At 47.5% G+C, this 23,710-nt stretch overlaps 1 protein-coding gene across 3 annotated transcripts in view; it reads right to left on the reverse strand.

The window, feature by feature from the left end:
• Positions 1-23,710, reverse strand: part of MCM8 (minichromosome maintenance 8 homologous recombination repair factor) — a 169,259-nt gene that overhangs the window by 76,478 nt on the left and 69,071 nt on the right. For all 3 annotated transcript variants that reach the window (XM_033938266.1, XM_033938265.1, XM_033938264.1), the window contains 3 exons: positions 17,174-17,325; positions 13,112-13,310; positions 4,985-5,015 (listed from right to left, as the gene is read on the reverse strand). In XM_033938266.1, coding sequence (XP_033794157.1) covers positions 4,985-5,015; positions 13,112-13,310; positions 17,174-17,325 — 382 coding nt within the window. The remainder of the gene's footprint in view (positions 1-4,984; positions 5,016-13,111; positions 13,311-17,173; positions 17,326-23,710) is intronic.

The raw sequence follows: 23,710 nt of genomic DNA on the forward strand, positions 1-23,710 counted from the left end.
AATACTGTGGTAGACAAGGCCAGTCTAACCAGCTCACCCTAAGATAGATACCTCAGCCAAAGGAAGCAGAAGTCATAGCTGCAACCTGAGTCCCAGAGACATTTCTGTGTCTAGACTAGATAAATACCTGTTAATCCCATAATAGGGGCTCTTTAAGAGCTTGACTTAGGGCCAATTCTCTGGCCGATTCTCCCAACATCGAAAGATGCACTATCAAGTTTGCATGTCAATGATTTGCACGGAGATGCAAATCTGACCAATCCAATCGCTCAATGAGCGATTGAGAAATGCACACAGCCTTAACAGCAATGACAGGGAAAGCAGCCTCCTGTCATTGCTGTTAGGGCTTCTGTTTTGTTTAAAGGCACAGATGTGCGCCCCCACTCCCCTGTGCCATCACCCCTGAGCCACTGCCCTCCCCCCCGAACCAAAAAAAAAAAATGGCATTGGAAGCCCACTCCTTCCTGCCACCGGACACCCCCCCTCGCCAAAACTGAAATATGGCCCCCCCCTCATCCCCGAAGTCGGGAGTAGTATGGGTGCTCAGTCAGACCCTCCCGCTCCTCCGCCGGCTGTCTGCAATGCAGGCCCTTAGGCCTCTCCCTGGTGCATCATCTGATGCATGGGGAGGGGCCTCAGGCCCCTCACCTTGGGAGGGATCTTAGGTGTGTGAGCCAATCAGGGACTCCCTTAGGCTCCCTCTGTATCCTGGATACAAGGGGAAGGGGCCTAAGGTAGTCCCTGATTGGCTCAGATGCCTAAGACCAAGGGGTCTCGACAGGTCCCAAGCAATCAAGTTTTAGGATTGGTAAAACCCGATGCTAAATAGCCAAGTGATGTTTGTGTATCAGTCGTTTGGCTATTTTGCATGGGGTTTTACTAATTTGCATGGGTCGGATCAGAAAACACGCGGTGGGCAGTTTTGTGAATTAGGGAATCCGATCCATCGTTAAACTGGTCAAACCGGTTTAGCGACGATCGGTAAGTTTATTGAATTTGGCCCAAAGTCAGCTAGGGAGGCACTGGCCACAGGGGTGGTGGAGAGGGGGAGAGTAGGAAAGGGGAGCACATGGCTGAACATTCACATCAGACATCCTTTGGCAAGTTACACAGAAAACCTGAAAACCATAATGAAAAACAACATATACAGGAGAGCACAGAAATATTAGTTAACAAACAGATCAATAAAACACAGTAAAAGGAATGGTCTAGTGGTTAAAGCAGCTGCCTTAGCACCCTGAGGTTGTGAGTTCAATTCTCACTGCAGCTCCTGGGTGTCACTTAACATTTCACTGCCCCATGTAAATTGCTTTTATTGTGTAAATCATACAGAAAACGCAGGACAGCAGGCAGATATTCTCACATATGGGTGACGTCATCCACAGAGCACGGTACGGACAGTGTAAAAGTGCACTGTCACTTTAAAAGACTGAAAAAAAGTCTCAAGAGAGCCTGTATTGTGAATGTGCCAGTGCCTTCCTGCTTGATGTCAGCTCATAGGACCATCTGTTCTGTAAAAAAGCTAAGAAGCCAGCTAGGAGAGGTGGGAGGGTTGTAAGAATATCTGCCTGCTGTCCTCAAATAACACCTATTATAGGGTAAGTAGCTGTCCTTTATCCTAGGACAAGCAGACAGCATATTCTTACATGTGTAACTCTGTAGCTGCCATGCTTATAGGAGAATGTGCTAGTTTTATCATGAGCCTGGCAAATCTAAGAGTTGATAGGGATGCTGGCATTTAAATAGAGAATAAATTTTGTAAAACTGCTTGGTGAACCGACTATCCCCTCTGGAATGATTTTTGTAAGTAGTAATGGGATGTAAAGGTATGAATTGAAGACCAGGTGGCTGCTTTACTAAAGACCTCAATGGGAGTGGAACGTTGATGAGCTATTGAAGCCGCCATTGCTCAAACTTTATGAGCAGTGACTTGGTCTTCCAGCGTCAGCCCACTCTCAGCATAGCAAAAGGAGATACAATCCGCTAATCATGTTGAGATGGCTCTCTTGGTGACAGGAGCTCCAAGTTTGATTGGATCAAATGATAGGAACAGCTGAGTGGAAGTTATCTGAGATTTGATCTGATCCAAGTAATAAGCAAGAGCACATTTACAGTCCAATGTGTGGAGTGTAGCTTCACTAGGGTGAGAATGTGGTTTTGGAAAGACAGGAAGCACTATATATTGGTTCAGATGAAATTCCGAGAGGAATTTGAGATGAGTGCGCAGGACTACCCTATTATGGTAGAACGTTGTATAAGGTGGATCAGACACAAGTGCTTGAAGTTCACTGACTCGACGTTCAGACGTGATAGATATGAGAAATATTATTTTCCAAGTGAGATGTTTGAGAGATGCAGATGCAAGTGGTTCAAATGGAGGCTTCATTAGAGTGGAAAGTACAACATTAAGATCCCAAGCAACTGGAGGAGACTGGTGGTTTAGTATGAAAAAGGCCTTTCATGAATCTGGAAACTAGAAGATGTACTGATAATGGCTTTTTATCCAGAGGTGTATGAAAAGCTTTAATAGCAATGAGGCGAACTCTGAATATAAACATAGAAACATGTTTCTAGTCAGAGGTGAAGTAGTTTTGATTCCCGAGTTAGACAGAGGGAGAAGATAGTTGGAAGAGTCTGGAGAAGAGGTTGGGCTGGGCTAGGCTAGGCTCTCTAAAATGGAGTCAAAAAGACTACTGAGATTTTTTTCTGGGTTTGCAACTGAGGCTTCTGAGAACTCTGCTGCCTTGGTTGTCTTTCAGGAGGAGCCTGAGAGGATGTGGACAGTAGATTATATCTACGTTTGTTGTAAGAACATAAGAATGGTTTTACTGAGTCAGACCAATGGTCCATCTAGCCCAGTATCTCATCTTCATGGTAGCCAATCCAGGTCACAAGAACCTGGCAAAAACCCAAATAGTAGTAACATTCCATGCCACCGATCCAGGGCAATTAGTGGTTTCCCCCATATCTGTGGTGTAGGTGATGGGTCTGATGACATCCCATAAGATTCCTCTGCAGACAGCTCTGGATAGTCAAAGGAAGAGTGCTGAGAAAGGTCAGATTCATATTCCTTGATGTCATTGAGCAGGACAGTGTCGAGGGGAACATGGAGAACATTGATTATCATGATGAGGAAAGCATCAAGAAGTACTCCTAGAATGAGGTTGGTGTCAACCAATAAATGTCTCAAATGGGAAAAAGAGGTATGTTCCCTTGAAAATGTAGGTCTCTTTGACATCAAACATTGATGGTGAGGAGTCCGAGATCGAGCTCTCAATGTTAATCTTTGAGCACCGCTTGGACTGGGCTGAAGGTGGATACATTGTAACAGGTACTTGACTGTGTGTGACTTTAGAGTTTCAGCCAATTCCCTCTGTACCAGTTCCCTGAACTGATCTTGTAAGGAGGATGCCGGTACCAATGTTGCATGCAGTACATAAGGTGCAGGCTGCATCTGGTGTCGAGGCAACATTAACCTCAATGTTGAGGCACACTTTGTGTCTCTTTGTGTCAATGCTTTGAATGCATAGATGACACTGATTCATGCCAGGAGGGGGAAGGATGTTTGTGCTTCTTAACCTTTTGGTGTGATTCCCCGATGGAGGTAGCACCGATAAGTGTAGACCAGTGGTTCACAATAGAGAATTACATAGGGACAAATTTTTCCTCATCCCCATGGGAACTAATTTTCCCATCCTATCAAGTTCTTTTCCTGACCCTGACCCATTCCTGCAAGTTCTGGCCTCATCTGCACAAGCCTCAAACACTTTAAAATCATAAGTGTTTGAGGCTTGTGCGGTTAACGCAGAGCTTACAGGAACGGGGCAGGGACAGTAACAGTGACAAAACTCACAGGGAAAGGATGGGGAAATTGAGTTCCTGCGGGGACAGGGACAAAGTTGTCCCCTTGTCATTCTCTAGTTCACAACCTTATCCTGGAGGATCACCAGCCAGTTGGATTTTTGGGATAGCCTTATGAAAATGAGAGATTTTTGCATATAATGGAGGTGACAGGCATGCAAATCTGCCCAATGCATATTAAGGCTATCCTGAAAACCTGACTGGTTGGTGATCCTCCAGGACAGGGTTGGGAACCACTGGTGTAGACGGTGTCACTACCGATGAAGATGATCTCTGGGTGTCTGCGTTAGCAGACATCCTCGATGTTCCTGAAGCTGACCTGAAATGTTTGTCAAATTGAAGCCGACAAGCCTTAAGTAACCTCTTCTGCAGTCTAGAGCAGTGCGGACAAGAGTCCAGATGGCGTTCAGGACCTAGACACTGGACACATCAGTTATGTGAGTCAGTAGCTGAAACAGTCATGCTACACCGGGTGCACCGCTTGAAAACCCCTGGAGGCCTGGACATCAAGGGAAACACAGCGGTCCCTAGATCAAAGGACTCAATGGTCCAGGATATTTGAATAGATGGCAAAACAATAATGACTCCATGCACCTGCCTAAATAGGTTGATATGAGCCTGAAAGCCCAAAACGACAAACTGGTTTAAAATGAAAAAAATTGAACTGGATGTTAGATAAAAGAATAAAAGGGGAAGGCACTGAAATACCAAAACACTGTGAATGGTGTGAAGTTTGAGGAGATTGATGTAGAAAACTGAGAAATGATGGTCCCACAAGCTTACGTCAGGTGGGAAGACACTTGCGCATGTGTGGTGCAGGCAGTCTCGAGGCTTTTTTCAGTCTTTTAATGACAGTACACTTTTGCACTTTCCATACCGGGCTCTGTGGATGATGTCACCCACATTTGAGAATATGCTGCCTGCTTATCATAGGATAAAGCAGTATATCAAATCCCATCCTCTTTAACACTCAAAAATATCTAGAACTTGGTTCCTAATTGGATTACTCATGTAAGCACTGTTTTAGTATCAATATTTTGATCAACTCCTGATGATCTAGTGTACCAAACTTATTTATGACTACTGATGAAGTCAAGATCAATACAGTCCTGTGAATACTTACCTCATGGCCATAAATAGTAGGGCAAAGAGAACTGAAACACAAAAAAACACAATATTAATATTAATATGCTGTCTACTATGACCAATCAAAAAATTCTAAAGTAGACTCTACAAACTGAAAACTTTGTGAGAAAAAACAAACCCAACCAATTCACATAGATTTATTTATTTATTTAATCTGCTTTCTATCCCGTTGTCCCCAAAGAGCTCAGAATGGGTTACAGGTTAAATAAAGAGAATGACACAGGGACAAATTTTTCCCCGTACCAGCGGGAATTCAATTTCCTGTCCCATCGAGTTCTTTTCCTGTCCCTGTCCCATTTCTGCAAGCTCTGTCCTCATCTGCACAAGCCTCAAACGCTTTGAAAGCATAAGTGTGTGAGGCTTGTGCGGTTAAGGCAGAGCTTATAAGAATGGGGCAGAGACAGGCCCAGTGACAAAACTCGTAGGGATGGGGCGGGGAAATTGAGTTCTTGCGATACAAGTTTTTATCCTAACCTCACACATACTAGGGGTCTAATATTAATATGCACAATAAGCACAGTTACTTACCGTAATAGGTGTTATCCAGGGACAGCAGGCAGCTATTCTCACATATGGGTGACATCATCAGCGGAGCCCGGATATGGAAGCTCGCAAGCAGACTTGCTTGAAGAAACCAGAAGTTTCGAGTCGACAGCACCACGCATGCGCGAATGCCTTCCCGCCCAGCATAGGGCGCGTCTCCTCAGTTCAGATAGCTAGCAGAGAAGCCAACCAGGGAAGATGGGTGGGTTGTGAGAATAGCTGCCTGCTGTCCCTGGATAACACCTGTTACGGTAAGTATCTGTGCTTTATCCCAGGACAAGCAGGCAGTCTATTCTCACATTTGGGTGACCTCCAAGCTAACCAGAATGGGATGGTGGGAGTGCTGGCAATTTAAGAGAATAAATTTTGTAATACTGTTTGGCCAAACTGTCCATTCTGTCTTGAGAAAGTATCTAGACAATAGTGAGAAGTGAAAGTATGAACCGAGGACCAAGTAGCAGCCTTGCAAATTTCCTCAATAGGAGTAGATCTGAGGAAAGCTATGGAAGCTACCATTGCTCTGACTTTATGAGCTGTGACTCTACTGTGTAGTAATCCAGCCTGGGCATAGCAGAATGAGATACAAGCCGCCATCCAGTTGGAGATAGGAGGCTTCATCAGTTGAGAAAGGACAACATTGAGATCCCAAACCACAGGAGGCAGTTTGAGAGGAGGTTTAACATTGAAAAGTCCTTTCATGAATCTGGAAACCACCGGATGAGCAGAGAGGGGTTTTCCTTCAATAGGCTGATGGAAAGCCACAATTGCACTGAGATGGACTCGTATAGATGTAGACTTGAGGCCAGAATTGGATAAGTGCAAGAGATAGTCCAAAACAGAAGATAAGGAGGAATGCTGAGGCTCCTTATGATGAGAAAAACACTACGTAGTCTAGTCCATTTTTGGTGATAGCATTGTCTAGTGGTAGGCTTCCTAGAAGCTTCCAAAATGGCTCTCACAGATTGAGAAAACTGAAGATGGGTTATGTTGAGAGGTACCAGGCTGTCAGGTGTAGAGACTGCAGGTTGGGATGAAGCAGAGATCCTTGACTCTGTGTAAGCAGAGAAGGAAAAACTGGTAGAAGGTATGGCTCCCTGCTGCTGAGTTAAGTTGAAGGGAGTACCAGGGTTGTCTCGGCCACCAATGAGTGAGTAGAATCATGGTGGCATGATCGTTCTTCAACTTGACCAGTCTTGAGAATGAGAGGGAATGGAGGAAATGCGTAGAGGAAACGATTCGTCCATTCCAGAAGAAAAGCATCTGCCTCGAGGCGGTAAGGAGAGTATATCCTGGAGCAGAACTGAGGCAGTTTGTAGTTGTGGGGAGCTGCAAAGAGGTCTATCTGTGGTGTTCCCCACTGTGAAAAATGTGATGAAGAGGCGAGGAATGGAGAGTCCACTCGTGTGGTTGCAGGAGATGACTCAAGTTGTCCGCCAAGCAATTCTTCGCCCCTTGAATGAAGACAGCTTTGAGGAAGGTGTTGTGGCGGATTGCCCAGCCCCACACCTCTAGAGCTTCCCGACAAAGGGGGGCAGACCCAGTCCCTCCCTGTTTGTTGACATAATACATAGCGACGTGATTGTCCGTGCGAATGAGGACTACTGTGTTGTGAAGGAGATGTTGAAAAGCGTGGAGAGCTTTGAGGATCGCTCTGAGTTCCAACTGAATTGATATGACACTGACGATCTGTACTGGTCCAAAGGCCTTGAGTACGGAGACAATCGATATGAGCGCCCCAAGCGTAGGTCGAAGAGTCTGTCGTGAGGACCTTCTGATGAGGGGGCATTTGAAAAAGCAAGCTTCTGGAAAGATTGGAAGAGAGCATCCACCAATGGAGAGACTTCTTCAAGGAAGGAGTGACTGAGATGTGTTTAGAAAGAGGGTCGCAAACTTGCATCCATTGAGATGCCAGAGTCCATTGAGGAATTCTGAGGTGAAGTCTGGCAAAAGGAGTTACGTGTATTGTAGAGGCCATGTGACCCAGAAGTACCATCATGTGTCTGGCTGAGATGAAAAAGTGGGAAGACACTGTTTGACAGAGTTGAAGAAGAGCTTCCAGTCGTTGCTGTGGAAGGAATGCTCTGAGCTGGACAGTGTCCAAAACAGCTCCGATGAATTGCAGAGTGTGTGAGGGTTGAAGTTGAGATTTGGGAAAGTTGATCTCGAATCCCAAACTTTGTAGGAACCAGATAGTCCGTTGGGTCGCTACAATAACCACGAGACTTGGAATCTTCGATGAGCCAGTCGTCTAGTTAGGGAAATACCTGAAGACCCTGATTCAGTAGAGCTGCTGCTACCACTACCAGGCACTTGGTGAACACTCTGGGGGACGAGGCCAGGCCGAAGGGTAGAACTTTGTATTGGTAATGCAGATTCCCCACCTGAAATCTGAGGTATTGACGGGAGGCCGGAGGAAAGGGAATATGAGTGTAGGCCACCTTAAGATCCAGAGAGCATAACCAGTCTTTCCGTTCGAAGAGAGGATAAAGGGATGCCAGGGACAACATGCGAAATGTTTCTTTGTCGAAAAATTTTTAAGCACCCTGAGAGCCAAATTGGGTCACAGATCACTCGTATTCCTCAGAACAAGGAAAGAACGGGAGGAAATCCCCGGGCTGCTGTTCCAGAGGAAGTGGCTCGATAGCATGGAGGTGAAGCAGAGCTTGAGCTGCCTGATGGCAGGACCCAGAGGTCGGATGTAAAAGTCGGCCATCGATGGTAAAAATGATGGAGACGACCTCCTATAGGGGGAAGAAAAGACAGAAGCAGAACGATGGAGGGTATGCTCTGTGTGAGACAGCAAAGAGGCTGTGAAGCCTGAGGCGCAGCAGAAGGTTGACAGTTTGATTGCTTCTGAGACTGCTGTAGTTGAGGAGGATGGCGATTGAAAAGAGCCGGCCTTGGAGCAAAAAACGCCGCTGAAAGATAGGAGTAGCGAGTAGTTTTTAGCAGGGTCTAACTGCGGCTCAGATCTGACAATAGATGGAAAGGATTGTTCGTGGTCATACAATGTTGCGGTCACTGCCTTGATAGAATCATCGAAGAGGTCGGTACCTGCACAAGAAATGGTAGCCAAGCGATCCGGAAGAGTAGGGGCCATGGCAATGGTATGAAGCCAGGCCAGGTGACGTATGGCTACAGAGCAAGCCGCTGCCCGAGCAGACAACTCAAAAGCATCATAAGATGACTGAAGCAGATGCAAGCGGAGTTGTGATAACGAAGCCATGACTTCCCGAAACTCAATGAAAAGCAGAATTGAGGACTCTGGAGGACATCAGAGCATACTGATAGATGCGACGTCCGAATTTGTCCATAGGTTTCCCTTCCCTTCCAGGAGGGATGGAGGTAGAGGAAGTGGAATGACCTCAAGATACTCCTGAGAGTATGTGGAAAACAGCATCAAAGTAAGGATCCACGTCAACAGCCCTCTGACGAAGAAAAATGAGAAAGAGAGCTGATCCGCCAATGCTGTACCTCGAGAAGGACCCTAGGACGTTGAAGCAGCCTGGGTCGAAGATGATGCTTCGGCATGAAAAAGGGCGGAGACTCAGACGAAGCAATCAAAGCCGCCGCATCCTCAAGGTGAGGTAGTGGAGACCTCGAACGAGGAATCGGTGTCGAAAAAAGATGTAGATCGAGGCATAGAGGAATAAGGGCTCCGTCTGGAAGCATGTCTCGATGAAAACCTTGATCTTTGATAAGAACGATGCTAAGAAGCTGAACTCGAAGAACAAGGAGACTTCGCCTTGGAGAGAAAAGCAGCCGATGCCCCCAAAGAATGGATGGGCTGGAGGCAGGAGAACGAATTCCCTGAGGTTTGAGGGAGGAACCTCGCTGCATTCCCAAAAACTCTGCTCCTTGAAAAGAGTGCGAGGATTCCAGTCAAGGCACTTGCAAAGAATCTGCTCCTTGCTATGCGTGCTTGGACATCAGAGCAGACACTCGCAGAGACTCTGCTCCCTGCAAAGAGTGTGGAAGCTCCGGAGGCTTGATGGAGAAACCTCGATGCACTCTCAAAGACTCTGCTCCTTGAATAGAGTGTGAGGATTCCGTCCGAAGCACTGGCAAAGAATCTGCTCCTTGCTATGCATGCTTGGATGTCAGAGCAGACACTCGCAGAGACTCTGCTCCCTGCAAAGAGTGTGAAAGCTCCGGAGGCTTGATGGAGGAACCTCGATACACTCTCAAAGACTCTGCTCCTTGAATAGAGTGTAAGGATTCCGTTCGAGGTACTGGCAAAGAATCTGCTCCTTGCTGTTCGTGCTTGGATACCAGACCAGACACTCGCAGAGACTCTGCTCCCTGCAAAGAGTGTGGTTGAGACCGAGGCAAAGGAAGAAGCTCGACCTCGCGGGATACTGGAGAAGAGGAAGAAGCTTCAGTCCCATATTAGTAAGGAACTGAATGAATTGCTTCCCCAACGTGGTCTGGAAAGAAACTGGCAAGGATGGATCCGCATCTGAAACCGGACCACCTGCTTTGGCTAGAGGTTCTCTCGAGGTAATGCGAGTGTGCTTGGACTTGGAAGGCTTAAGCACCTTACTCATTACCAGAGGAAGTGTCTGCTGAGCTATCTAACCTGAGGGAACAGGGGAAGATACAGCAGAAGTCGTCGAAGGAAGAGCCACTGCAAACGAGGAAGGTCTGGTGAGGCTCGAGGTGGAAGCTGTTGAAGCAGGAGGAGCCTCAGGAGGAGTTGAGGCCGAGGTCACCATCGAGGATGAAGGTGCGAGGGAAGACTCTATCTGGAAGAGCTTAGCCACCAAAATACAACGACGATGAAAAACACGAGGGGAAGTGTTTGACAAGGCAGGCACGATCTCGGATGATGCTTTGGCCCAAGACACTGAAGACAGCGACGATGAGGGTCCGTAAGGAGATCGCGCGCAGGCACTTGGTACACTTCTGAAAACCTGTGGCAGGCCGGGACATAGGAGTAAAAAGAGCCGCCGCAAGATCGAAAGCCTTGGGCTGCGGCCGAGCGGCCTGTCCCGAAAACCGAACGGAAGAAATTTTTTTTTTTTTTTGAAAATGAAAGAATTAAAAGAAAGAAAAGAAAAAAACAGCAATTCGTGAGAAAAAAATCAAACAAACCGCAGTTCTAGAGAAGGCAGAAGGCAAAAAACGAACGGAGAGAGTCAAAGACGGACATCTCGGCTCCGCGGAAAACTAAGAACTGAGGAGACGCGCCCGGTGCACTGGGCAGGAAGGCATCACGCATGCACGGTGAGAGCGACTCGAAACTTCTAGTTTCTTCAAGCAAGTCTGCTTGTGAGACGTCCACATCGGGGCTCCATCGGATGACGTCACCCACATGTGAGAATAGCCTGCCTGCTTGTCCTGGGATAATGAAAAGGCATTTCCGGTGTTTTTCATTGCACAACATTCCGAATATCCTGATGCATAGGAAAAGAGCAGGATGCTGATCAGATTCCCCAAAGCAGGGGGTCCACCAAACGCGGGGGCTCCTTTGCGTCTTCCTTAAAATGCAACACCGAGGCCACCTGACGGATCAGCCGAAAAATGTGCACCACCGACGAGTCCTTGCCAGCTGGTGGATCCAGGAAACACCTGCCAGTGGCATCCGCCCCCCCCCCAAGAGAATTTCTAAGGTCCCCTAAGGGGTCCAAGTCCTCAACAGGCAAAACTTCCTCCCCAAAGAAAAGATCTTCATCCCACGAGATATTGGGGTGTTTGGACAAAACTAGGGGGGACTGGGTCGGAACCGGTGCTGAAGGGGGCCAAATGGGGGTGGACGTGGAGGCAACCCCCCCCCCCCCGAAAATCCCGAGACCCCTGAAAAAGAAACCAGACCCCCCAGCCACCTGAAGATAAGCCTTGCACAAGGCTAGCACAAAATCTTGGGAAAAACCCACTGGCGGCACATCAGGACTCCCTGCTAAAAAAGGGGACCTGGCAGAAACCTGCCCATTTCTCCAATACAGGGGGACAGTCACCTGAGGCTGTAGACAAAATAGAGGGGCTTCCCACCAAAACCATCGTAAAACCCTCCAAGAAAAACTCCCCCCCCCCCGAGGCCTGCAGCGACCAAGAGGCCTGAACCGCCCCAGCCACTAAAGCAGGCAAGTCGGCAGCCGTGAAAAGGGAATCCCCAGCACCACTGGCAGTAAGGGAAACCTTATCTCCCTGCCTGTCAGCAGCTGGGGAAATCCCTGTGTGGGCGGAGGGGGGAAGCCCGGGCTTCCCCACTGCCTTCTGCTGGCACACGAGTTACTCGCAAAGGGGAACCCTGTTTGCTGGCACCCGAAGCTGATGAGGATTCCCCTTTGTAGCAGCCTGCATACCACAAGCACTGGCTGGCTGAAGCTACCTCGCATCTTGAGTACAATGAGTACTTTTTCCTTTTAAAAGTGCTCATTGCACAATACCGCTACTAAGCTAAAAAGTAAAGTGCCGGTTAGCAATTAAGACAGTTAAGGCAATTGAAAATTTCCATTCAGATCAACACAGCCTCGGGATTTTTTTTTTCTTTTCAATTCAATTTATTTGAATTGGAACAGATCCCGCATGGCTCTCAAAGCTATATGCCTTACCAGTATCGGTACAGCTGAGCGACCTCTAACCAAAAGAATTTCAGGGAAGAGGGAGTAATGGGGGGAGGGACTTGACTCGTCGAGTGACATCCCTGAGGTTGGATGGCCCCCCGAAAGGGTCCCCCAAGCTCAATCCAGCACCAGATGGGACAAGAAGTCCTAAACAAAAACAAACAGGCCTAAATAAAATCCAACAGACCTACACTAAACCAGGGAAGACTGTACAAGCTTACCAACCCCACCTGCTGGAGACGGTGACGGGACAAAAGCATGCGAGACAATCGAGCGCCAACAGTACCGAGCAGACAATAGTGCGCAGGACATCAGCACGCCGGACTTAAACTTAATTTTAAAGTGCTCCGAGGGAGGGTGTGGGGAGGACCCCCCCCCCACTTAAGTTAATACTGTTGCCGCTGCCTTTGGGGGGGAACCCCCACATTACAGAGGAAATTGACGTTTTTCCCTAAAAAAAGAAAAAACCGCCTCTTCCCTCTATAATGGGGGGTTCCAGCCCAACAGCAGCGCAAACAGTACTAACTTAACTGCGGGGGTTTCCTCCCCAAACCCCCTCTCGGAGCACTTTAAAATTAAGTTTAAGTCCGGCGCGCTGATGTCCTGCGCAGTATTGTCGGCGCTTGATTGTCCTGCGTGTTTCTGACTATGAACCGCTGGAGACTGAGAACAGACTGAGTGTACTAGAGAACGCACAACCTACTTGTACTAAAGCCAAAAGTTTATGTCTCAGTCTCCACCTGCTGGTCATGATGAGCTATTACCTATTAGTGAGCTGTGCCAATCTGGAGAGACTGAAAGAAGAGCATTTTGCCATGATCCAGCAAGGTAAGTGCTCCGAAGCTCATAAAAATTCAATGAGTGTCGGAGCATTTACCCCACAGAAAAATGCTCTTACGCTGCTTAGTAAAAGGAGCCCTTAGTTTGTTGTTGTACAAGATTTAAAAAAACCAAACAAACCAAACAATAAAAAAAACCCACAGCAAACAGCATACTTCACAATTAGTTTGAAGACATTTTCTTCAGCTTGAATCTCCTGGATGGCATAGAGGTCTTTTAAGGAATACTCCAAGGTAGTCCCTTTGTTAGCGCCGCCATCAGAATCTTTTCCCTTCTGGCCTTTGCTGTTACTGATGGAATTTGCTTCAATGTATAACAGAAACATACACCTATCATTTCTATTTCTGGAGCCACCTGCAATAAAATCATATTTTATCCCTAAGATTGAAAATCACAGGAGATTTACATTTGCGTGACTTTGATGTTTTTATTTCTACTGGAGTTGCTGTTATAAGTTCTTTTAGTCTCTGCTTAAGGTTATAAAAAGAAATAATAATATTTTTAGACAACTGGATATTCAGATTGCAGGAGATAGCAGGCTGCAAAACCATAAATTTAATGCTGGTGCCATATCTGATGATTGGCACTGAATTTCTGGCCGGCTAAGTCCTAAGTTGAACTGCTAGCCAGCTGTTAAATATTGGTGGCGACCTGGATATTCAGTGGGAAATAGTCGCCTATCTCCCGCTGACTAGCTATCGGCATAGCCAGCTATAGCCAGTTATGTGCTATTTGGCTGGCCAGGAGCCATTCCTGGTTGGCCAAATAGCACTGAACATCAACCAAAACATGCCTCCTTGGCAGGTACTTGTCAAAAATATTTGTCCTTTCAGTAAGAGAGTTCCAATACTGCTTCTCTTTCAGGCCATCAAATTCAAATATTTAACTTTATTCCAGGCTGGATTAAAAATAAAATAAAAAATTTTGGATTTTTAAAAATAAAATGCTTTTTTGAGGAAAGATAGTTTTCTATTTAAGATACATTATAGTCCAAAAATTATTCTTCACGAAATAAGGATTAGTTTTTAATTATGTAGCATGAAGCAAAACCAGTTATGCTAGGAAACAGTCGCTGGTGGAAAAGGGCTGGGGGAAAGATGGAGCAGACACTGGTGGAAATGGGGTGGGAGGAGAGAGAGGGGGTAGAAGTTGGTAGTTTGGGGTAGGGGAGAGAGGGTAGATATTGGGGAATGGGGAACACAGAGGAGGGAGATAATGAAACGTGTAAGTGAAAGGGGAGATGCTGGATGGAAGATGAGGGGAAGAGAGGGGACAGACATTGTATGGAAGGGGAGCGATACAAAGAGGATGGAAATACTGATGGAAAGAGAAAGAGGAGATGATGGATGAAAAAAGGGAATATGCTGTATAGAAGGAGAGAGATAAGTATGGATGGAAGTGAGGGGCAGGCATGCATGGAAGGGGCATGGAAGGTATGGAGGGGTAAGTATGGATGGAAGAGAGGGGCAGGAGGGAGATGATGGAAGGGGAAGTGAAAGGAAGCGTGCGGCTGCAGTAAAGGTCATCTCTGGCGCAACTGGAAGTTGCATCAGAGACGACCTTTCCTGCAGCCATGCGCGATTTCAACGCTCCGGCTGCTGGTAGGAAACACATTTAGAAATTGCCTGCCGCGAAGGTAAGGGGCAGGGAGGGAGAAAGGGAGGAAAGGTGGGATGGAGAAAAACAGACGCTGAAGGGAACTGGGGAAGGTGGGCTAGAGAGGAACAGACGCTGAAGGGAATTGGGGAAGAGAGATTCCAGAGTATGGGGAAGCGGAGGGAAGAAGATGGGTGCCAGGTCAATTGGGGGTTGGGGGTGAAGGGAGAGGCAGAGTAACAGAGCAAATGGAAGACGCAGAGAGAAGACAGACAGTGGATGGAAGGAATTGAATGAGAAGATGAGGAAAGCAGAAACTACATAACAAAGGTATACAAAAATTTTCTATTTATTTATTTCCTTTTTTTTTTTTTTTTTGCTTTAGGATAAAGTAGTATATTAGTTGTGTTGCTAAAAATTTATAAACAAAGCCCTGCCAGCTGAACATCTCTTTCTCTAGTTCAGCAGCCAGAACTTTGATTTATGAGGAAGGAATAAGCTAAATATCGCAGTACTGAGGCTTGTATGGATGCTGCGGGATGGGGCAGTGACAGGGACATGGTCACGAGGACGGGACAGTGACGGGGACAAATTTTTTCCCCATGTCATTCTCTACTTTGCACTACCACCACTCCCGGCTGCACCACGACATGTGGCGCAAAAATGCCCCAAAGGCGTCTAATTTGTGCAATCCTGGCAAGAATTCATACTAGCAAGGCCTAAGGACTCCATCCCAACAGGTTTTGAAGTAAAAATTGTAGTTTGGAGAAGCAGGGAACTCTTGAAAAAAAAAAATCACTAAAAATCCAAGATGGCCACCACTAAGAAATCTGTGTCAAAATTATGATATTTTTCACATATAGGAAACTGCAAAATTGGTGATTTTATGATTTTTCAGGTGGGGGAACAAAGGGGAACATGCAGAACACTTCAAATCTGAGAAATTCAGACCCTTCCCCCCCCTCCCCGATTCACCTCACAGGCTATGACAACCTTTATTCACTGTGACCTGTGCTGGAAATGTGCTACAGCCTGCTCAGCTCTCTTACAGTAGCTGGAATTAGAACACCACTGCCTCATCCTGGGAATGCCTCTGTGGCGTTGATCTTGGGCTGCCAATCAGACTCCATGTCTGACTGCACCTCCACCCTTGTGGACCGATGGGCAAGCTTAGGAATGGGCAGAAGTGTGGAATGCAGCCAGCACCCTGCGAGACACCGCTGAGCCTCCTAGGTATGCCCAACAACCTGTGCTAAACTTTGTCTGGAAGTAGGAAGGGTTGGCCCGTCAGCTGCAGATTGAAGCCTATGTGTTCCCACCCAGGCACAGCTGAAGAATTGCTCTAAGCACAAGAAATCCTGATAAAAGGGACAAAAAACATTGAATAAAATAATAAAAAGGAGAGAGCAGAACAAACACACTCCTGCTGGCATGAATGCAGAAGGGAAAAATTGAGGGTTGAGCTACAGAGCACACTGAAGTAGAGCAGAGTCACAGAAAAAAACGGCTGCCCCTACCAGCTAGCTGAGCGTGAAATCACCTGCTTCTGTGAAGGGGAAGCCGAACCAGTAGTTACCTCCCCCACCCCTGACTACGGTGTGTGGCGCAAAAACACTCAAAATGTGGCAAATTTGCTCAAATTTTGCATGAATTCAAACTAGGAGACCCTCAGGCCCCATTCCAGAGTTTTCCTGGTGAAAATCCAAATTTTAAAGAAGCAGGAAGTTGAAAAAAAGACTGCTGAAAATCCAAGATGGCTGCTGGACCCGAATTTGCACCAAAAACGCGCTAAAAACGGCACTTCCCGACATTAAAAAATTACCAAAATAGGATTTTTTTAGGTGGGAGAACACAGAGGATCATTAGAAAACGCTCAAAACCCCTCGAAATTAAGTTTTAGAGATTGTTGTTGGAGCCTTTCAGCTCCTCTTACTCACAAACACTGGTCACAGAAACTGCAGCTGCTGTCTAGTCCCAATTAAGAGCCAGCATCAGAATTCACTGCCACACTGCTGGAAAAGCTTTCCTGAAGCTGATCTTCAGGCTGCCGGTCAGACTCCAATGTCTGACTATGCCTCCACCCCTGCGGACCACCAACTGTGCACAGAGATGGGTGGAGGTGTGAAAACTCAGCCTGCATGCTGCGGAACACTGCTGAGCCCCCTAAGCGTGTTGAACAGTCTGCTCTCAACCCCTCACTTAACAGGGAGTGAGATAAGGTCAGGGACAGCCCTGACATCCAAGGAAGACTAGCAGACCCACTGACAGGTACCCCAAAGAGATCAGGGATCAGCCTGTCAGCTACAGACCGAAGTCTGTGAATTCTCAAGCAGGCAGCACTTCAAATGTCCGTAGAATGCGAAAGAGAAAAAACTATGTTGAATTAAAAATAATAAATTGGAGAGAGCAGAACTAACACACTGCAACCACATGCAGAAGAGAAAGACTGATGGGAGGAGCTAAGCTAGCCTATGATGTACCTTAGAGGCGTAATGAAAAACTTATATTTTTCCCATGCCAGTAAAGGGAAATAACCCTATGTTCTAGAATGTCTCACCTATTGCACTGGAATATGGTTTAGATTCCTTGCAAAATGACCAAGCAAAAGGCAAAGTACATACCTTCAACAGCATTCGAGACCTTTACAATTCCTGTGACAGTCACTGTATCACCCGGAACACAGCTATCAACAAGATCTTGAACTAGTTCACACTCTATTGTTCGAGGAATTCTACCTGCTTCCCTCTGGTCATCAGATATTAGTTCTTGAATCCTAAAAATACACCATTACCAAACTTTAATTGAAATAAATACACTGATATTTGTTTGAGTCTTGTTCAAAAGTATGTCTTTCTTGAATTCACAAACCACCAATTGTCTGAAGATGCAGGTGTCATGTCAAATCATAAAATAAAGTAAGTCAGCAGGGTGTAAGGGCAGTGTATTGGCTATTAAATAAAACATGAAAATAGTGCCACCTCACTGCTCTGATCTTTACAGAGAAAGCACAATTTCAACTAAAGAGCCTTTTATAAAAATTCTAGTTTTAGCCCCAAATCATCAGTATTTTTCATACGTACATTTTTATGAAACCTGATGGGCGGTATGAGGGGCTTTCCACGTGATTTATTCTTATCATTCAAATCAATACGTCTAGAAATGGACACACCAAGATTACAACCCTGGGTTCACCAATTCCTTATTTGCTGATAATGAAACTGACCAATTAGGAGAATTCTACAATAGATAGTTGTTCGTTTACAAAGCAATAGAAAAATGTTAGCAAAGCACACTGCAATCCAAAGAATCCCTAACACTAATTCCTATGAATCCTAATACAAAGGAGCTTAGGCCTAATGAGAAACAAGGCACAATGTCCTTGATTTAACAAACTTTCTACTGGCCATTAACCAAGTAATTATACCTGAATGTATGTGATCCCAGAACTTAAAAAAATATGACCTGTAGGTGTCAGCAGAGCCATCTTCTCCAGGATGGTAGCTGGAGGCAACGTTAAACAGAACCTATGACCTTGAGGTGATACAGAGGTGGTTCTGCGATGGAAACGGAGCTGCTGGCTGATCCCCACAGCCTTATATGTTATTTCTTATTAGTCATGTTTAAGTCAAGACATCATGGACTGGTTACACATGATCCATATGATATAGCATCCACATTCTACCAATCACATTAACAGTTTACATCCTCTGTAATTATGTCTTTGTACACAGGTGCCAGTTTTACACCTTTTTTGGTGCCTTGGGTCTTTATTTCACTGCTGCTTTACCTTTTCTGCTGTCAGTGTCCTGCAATTTTTTTTTTACTCAGCAGCACAGTAAAGTCCAGGCACCTGTAAATGCACGGACATTGACGTCTGTGCATGTGTGAAGGCCCTCTAGACGGGGCCCTGTGCTGCCAGTGTGGGGTGCTGGAACAGAAGAGGCACGGAGAGGCACCAGCGAGGAGAAGAAGTGTGAGTGCCAGCTGACTGCCTTCAGGACGTGGCTCTCACCATGAGAAGCACATCCTGTAGGCAGTCAGCCGGCACCTCTCCTCCTCACCAGCGTCTCGTGGCACACCTGGAATCTCGCCATGGTACACATTTTGCGATACACTGTGTTGTGTCTTGGGATCTTCCTCCCACTAAGGTACAGAGAGGAAATGATTGCTGCACTTCATAGTCCCCAGTAGGAGTATATACTGCCCATATCAGTTTGTATGGCAAAGGCCTGCATTTAACCTTTCAGCAGGCCTTTTAATTTTAGTTCCTAAACTTCCAGGACTTCTCCAAAAGACAGAAACCGCTTAAGAGAGAGTGAAACTGCATTACAGTTTCAAGAATGCAGTATCTACCTCTCTGGGGGGGGGGGGGGAAGCACGGGTATAAATACTGTGGCCTTGTCTTGAACCAGCATAAACCAGGCAAGCATGAAGCTTCAAGCTTTGTGTAAGACTCATTAGTTGTGAATCTTTCCTGGAGCTGTAAGGTCCAGTGTACACGGGCTTATGACCTCTCTGCTTTGCATACCATTTCCTATAGGAAGGTCAACAAGATCCCAACTGGGGATGCTGGACCCAACGCAAGAAAACACAAGGAGCCTCTGCATAAAGCTACCTGGAAACTATAGACAAGACTGCTTAAACAGAGACTCACTTTCTACCATGAAGGTCCCTGACTGTGGTTTTACAAGAGAAGCACAACCCTCACTGGAAATGGAATATAAATTCCTTTGGTCTTGGCCCCTCCAGCTAAACACTTCAAGAACTGATGGAAGGGAGCCCTAGGGATATCCAGGAATACAGCAAATAGGATCCCTCCCTACAGATCATCATCTCTCATAGCCCATCCCAGAGCTACTAGGTAGACATACCCTAGAAAATAAAGGTCATCAGGTCCTCTCTCTCAAACTACCACTCAACAAAGCACAGTTACTTACCGTAACAGGTGTTATCCAGGGACAGCAGGCAGATATTCTTTACGCATGGGTGACGTCACCGACGGAGCCCTCGGTACGGACCTTTTTAACTAGAAGTTTCTAGTTGGCCGCACCGCGCGTGCGCGAGTGCCTTCCCGCCTGACGGAGGAGTGCGTGGTCCCCAGTTAGGATAAGCCAGCTAAGAAGCCAACCCGGGGAGGTGGGTGGGACGTAAGAATATCTGCCTGTTGTCCCTGGATAACACCTGTTACGGTAAGTAACTGTGCTTTATCCCAGGACAAGCAGGCAGCATATTCTTTACGCATGGGTGACCTCCAAGCTAACAAAGAGGGAGGAGGGATGGTTGGCCATTAGGAAAATAAATTCTGAAGTACAGATTGGCCGAAGTGCCCATCCCGTCTGGAGAAAGCATCCAGACAGTAGTGAGTAGTGAATGTGTGAACTGAGGACCAGGTGGCCGCCTTGCAGATTTCCTCAATGGGTGTGGAACTGAGGAAAGCAACAGAAGCGGCCATAGCTCTCACCCTGTGGGCAGTGACAGCACCGTCCAGTGACAGACCGGCCCGAGCATAACAGAACGCGATGCAAGCTGCAAGCCAGTTGGATAGCGTCCGTTTAGAGACCGGTCGACCCAGACGATTAGGGTCGAAGGTCAGGAAGAGCTGAGGGGACAAGCGGTGAGCCCTTGTACGATCAAGATAGTAAGCCAGGGCACGCTTGCAATCAAGAGTGTGCAATGCCTGTTCCCCAGGATGTGAATGAGGTTTCGGGAAAAAAACAGCCAACACAATAGACTGGTTGAGGTGAAAAGCCGAGACTACCTTGGGAAGGAACTTAGGATGGGTACGCAGAACCACCTTGTCATGGTGAAAAACAGTGAACGGTGGGTCTGCGACCAGTGCATGCAGCTCACTAACCCTCCTGGCAGAGGTGATGGCAATGAGGAAAAGCACCTTCCATGTCAGAAGTTTGAGCGAAGTTGAGGCAAGAGGCTCAAAAGGAGGTTTCATGAGGGCTGATAAAACCACATTTAGGTCCCAGACGACCGGAGGAGGCTTCAGAGGTGGTTTGACATTGAAGAGGCCCCTCATAAAGCGGGAAACCAGAGGATGAGCCGTGAGAGGTTTCCCTAGGATAGGCTCATGAAATGCCGTGATGGCACTGAGATGGACTCTGATAGAGGTAGACTTGAGGCCTGCGTTGGACAGGGAGAGCAAATAGTCCAGAACAGTTTCCACCGCTAAAGAGGTGGGGTTGTGATGATGACGGAGGCACCAAGAGGAGAACCTGGTCCACTTCTGATGGTAACATTGGAGTGTGGCCGGTTTCCTGGAGGCGTCCAAAATGAGACGGACAGGCTGAGACAGATTTCCTGGAGAGGTCAGCCCGAGAGAAACCAAGCTGTCAGGTGGAGCGAAGACAGATTAGGATGCAGTAGAGACTGACGCTGTTGCGTAAGTAGAGTAGGAAACACAGGAAGAGGAATGGGATCCCTGACGCTGAGCTGAAGCAGGAGAGGAAACCAGTGTTGGCGAGGCCACCAAGGAGCGATGAGAATCATGGTGGCCCTGTCCCTGCGGAGTTTGGATAAAGTCCGCAACATCAGAGGTAGTGGAGGAAAGGCATAGAGGAACCGATCCGTCCAGTTGAGCAGGAATGCATCCGGGGCCAGACGGTGAGGAGAGAAGAGTCTGGAGCAGAACTGGGGCAGCTGATAGTTGTGAGGAGCTGCAAAGAGGTCCACCTGCGGAGTGCCCCAGCGAGCAAAGATGGAGTGGAGCGTGGGAGGGTCCAAAGTCCACTCGTGAGGTTGAAGGATGCGGCTGAGATTGTCAGCCAGGGAGTTCTGTTCGCCCTGGATATAGACAGCCTTGAGGAAGAGACTGCGGGCCGTGGCCCAGGTCCAAATGCGGAGAGCCTCCTGACAAAGGAGGCGAGACCCGGTGCCGCCCTGTTTGTTTATGTAGTACATGGCGACTTGGTTGTCTGTGCATAGGAGAAGAACCTGAGGGCAGAGAAGGTGCTGGAAGGCCTTGAGAGCGTAGAACATAGCTCTCAGTTCGAGGAAATTGATGTGATGTCGACGCTCCTGTGGGGTCCAAAGACCTTGGGTGCGTAGATCCCCTAGCTGGGCTCCCCATGCATAAGGGGAGGCATCCGTGGTGATGATCATGGAATGGGGGGGCAGATGAAAGAGAAGACCCCTGGAAAGATTTGAGGAGTTCAACCACCAATGTAGAGATCGCTGAAGAGACGATGTTACAGAGATGGGATGAGAAAGAAGATTCGAGGTCTGTGACCACTGGTTGGCTAGAGTCCATTGGGGTGTCCTGAGGTGGAGTCGTGCCAGGGGAAGCACATGCACCGTCGAGGCCATGTGGCCCAGGAGGACCATCATCTGTCTGGCAGAAATGGAGTGATGAAGGAGCACCTGACGACAAAGGTGGAGCAGAGTCCGTTGACGATCGGAGGGGAGGAACGCCCTCATCAGTGTGGTGTCGAGAACTGCTCCAATGAACTGAAGGCGCTGTGTGGGAAGCAGATGCGACTTGGGGTAGTTGATCTCGAACCCCAGAAGATGGAGGAGAGAGATGGTATGATGAGTGGCTTGTAGCACAAGTGGAGACGTAGGTGCTTTCACTAACCAATCGTCCAAGTAGGGGAACACCTGGAGGTTGTGAGACCTGAGGAAGGCCGCCACCACAATGAGGCATTTGGTGAACACCCTGGGTGAGGAAGCGAGGCCAAAAGGCAGCACTTTGTACTGATAATGGCGATGGTGCACCTGGAATCGCAGGTAGCGACGTGAAGTTGGATGGATTGGAATGTGAGTGTAGGCCTCTTTGAGGTCCAGGGAACATAGCCAGTCGTGTTGAGAGAGAAGAGGGTAAAGCGTGGCCAGGGAGAGCATTCTGAATTTCTCCCTGACGAGACACTTGTTGAGGTCCCTGAGATCGAGAATGGGACGGAGGTCTCCTGTCTTCTTTGGAACTAGGAAGTAACGGGAGTAGAATCCCCAGCCTCTTTGTTCCGGAGGCACTTCTTCGATGGCATTGAGAAGAAGGAGGGATTGGACCTCCCTCAGGAGGAGGGGGGTTTGAGTTGAATGAGAAGCAGACTCTACGGGAGGATTGTCTGGTGGAAGAGTCTGGAAGTTGAGAGAGTAGCCGTGGCGGATGATGTTGAGAACCCACTGGTCCGATGTGATGACCTCCCAACGGCTGAGGAAAATGTGGAGCCTGCCTCTGATTGGCTGTGGAAGAGGCAATGAGGGTGGATGATAGAGGCAATGAGGGTGGATGACTGGCTAAGCCCTGGAGAGAGGAGTCAAAAGGGCTGAGATGGTTTGGCAGGAGGAAGAGGCTTGGCAGGTTGATTTGACTGGGTACGAGCCTGGTTGTGCTGGTGCTGGCGTGCTCGCCTAGGTTGCTGTGAAGGTGGATTGAGCGGCCTAGCAGAAAACCTGCGCTGATATGAGGTCTGTGGTCTGTAAGGGCGAGCAGGTGGAGCCTTTTTCTTAGGCTTTATGAGAGTGTCCCATCTGGTCTCATGGGCTGAGAGTTTCTGCGTGGTGGTATCCAGGGACTCTCCGAATAACTCATCCCCAAGACATGGGGCGTTGGCAAGTCGGTCTTGATGGTTGACATCTAAATCAGAGACCCTGAGCCAGGCCCGGCGGCGCATAGCTACAGCGATGGCAGATGCACGGGAGGTGAGCTCAAAAGAGTCATAGATAGAGCGCACCATGAATTTTCTTAGTTGGAGCAGGCTGGAGATCTGCTGCTGAAATAGAGGAACTTTGTGTTCTGGCAGGTACTTCTGCATGGCGGAGAGTTGCATGACCAGATGTTTCAGGTAGAATGAGAAATGGAATGAGTAGTTGTTAGCTCTGTTGGCAAGCATGGCATTCTGATAGAGTCGCTTGCCAAACTTGTCCATTGTTTTGCCCTCTCTGCCAGGAGGGGTGGAGGCATAAACACTAGAGCCCTGAGTCTTTTTTAAAGTGGACTCCACCAGGAGAGACTCATGAGGCAGTTGGGGTTTATCAAATCCTGGGATTGGTATAACCCTATAGAGGCTGTCCAGTTTACGGGGGGCCCCAGGGACAGTCAGCGGGTTCTCCCAATTTTTATAAAAAGTTTCCCGCAGGATATCATGCACGGGCAACTTTAGGAACTCTTTGGGAGGTTGATCGAAATCCAATGCCTCCAGGAAAGCTTG

This window comes from Geotrypetes seraphini, chromosome 3 (genome assembly GCF_902459505.1).
Source record: "Geotrypetes seraphini chromosome 3, aGeoSer1.1, whole genome shotgun sequence".
Classification (NCBI taxonomy): Eukaryota; Metazoa; Chordata; class Amphibia; order Gymnophiona; family Dermophiidae; genus Geotrypetes; species Geotrypetes seraphini.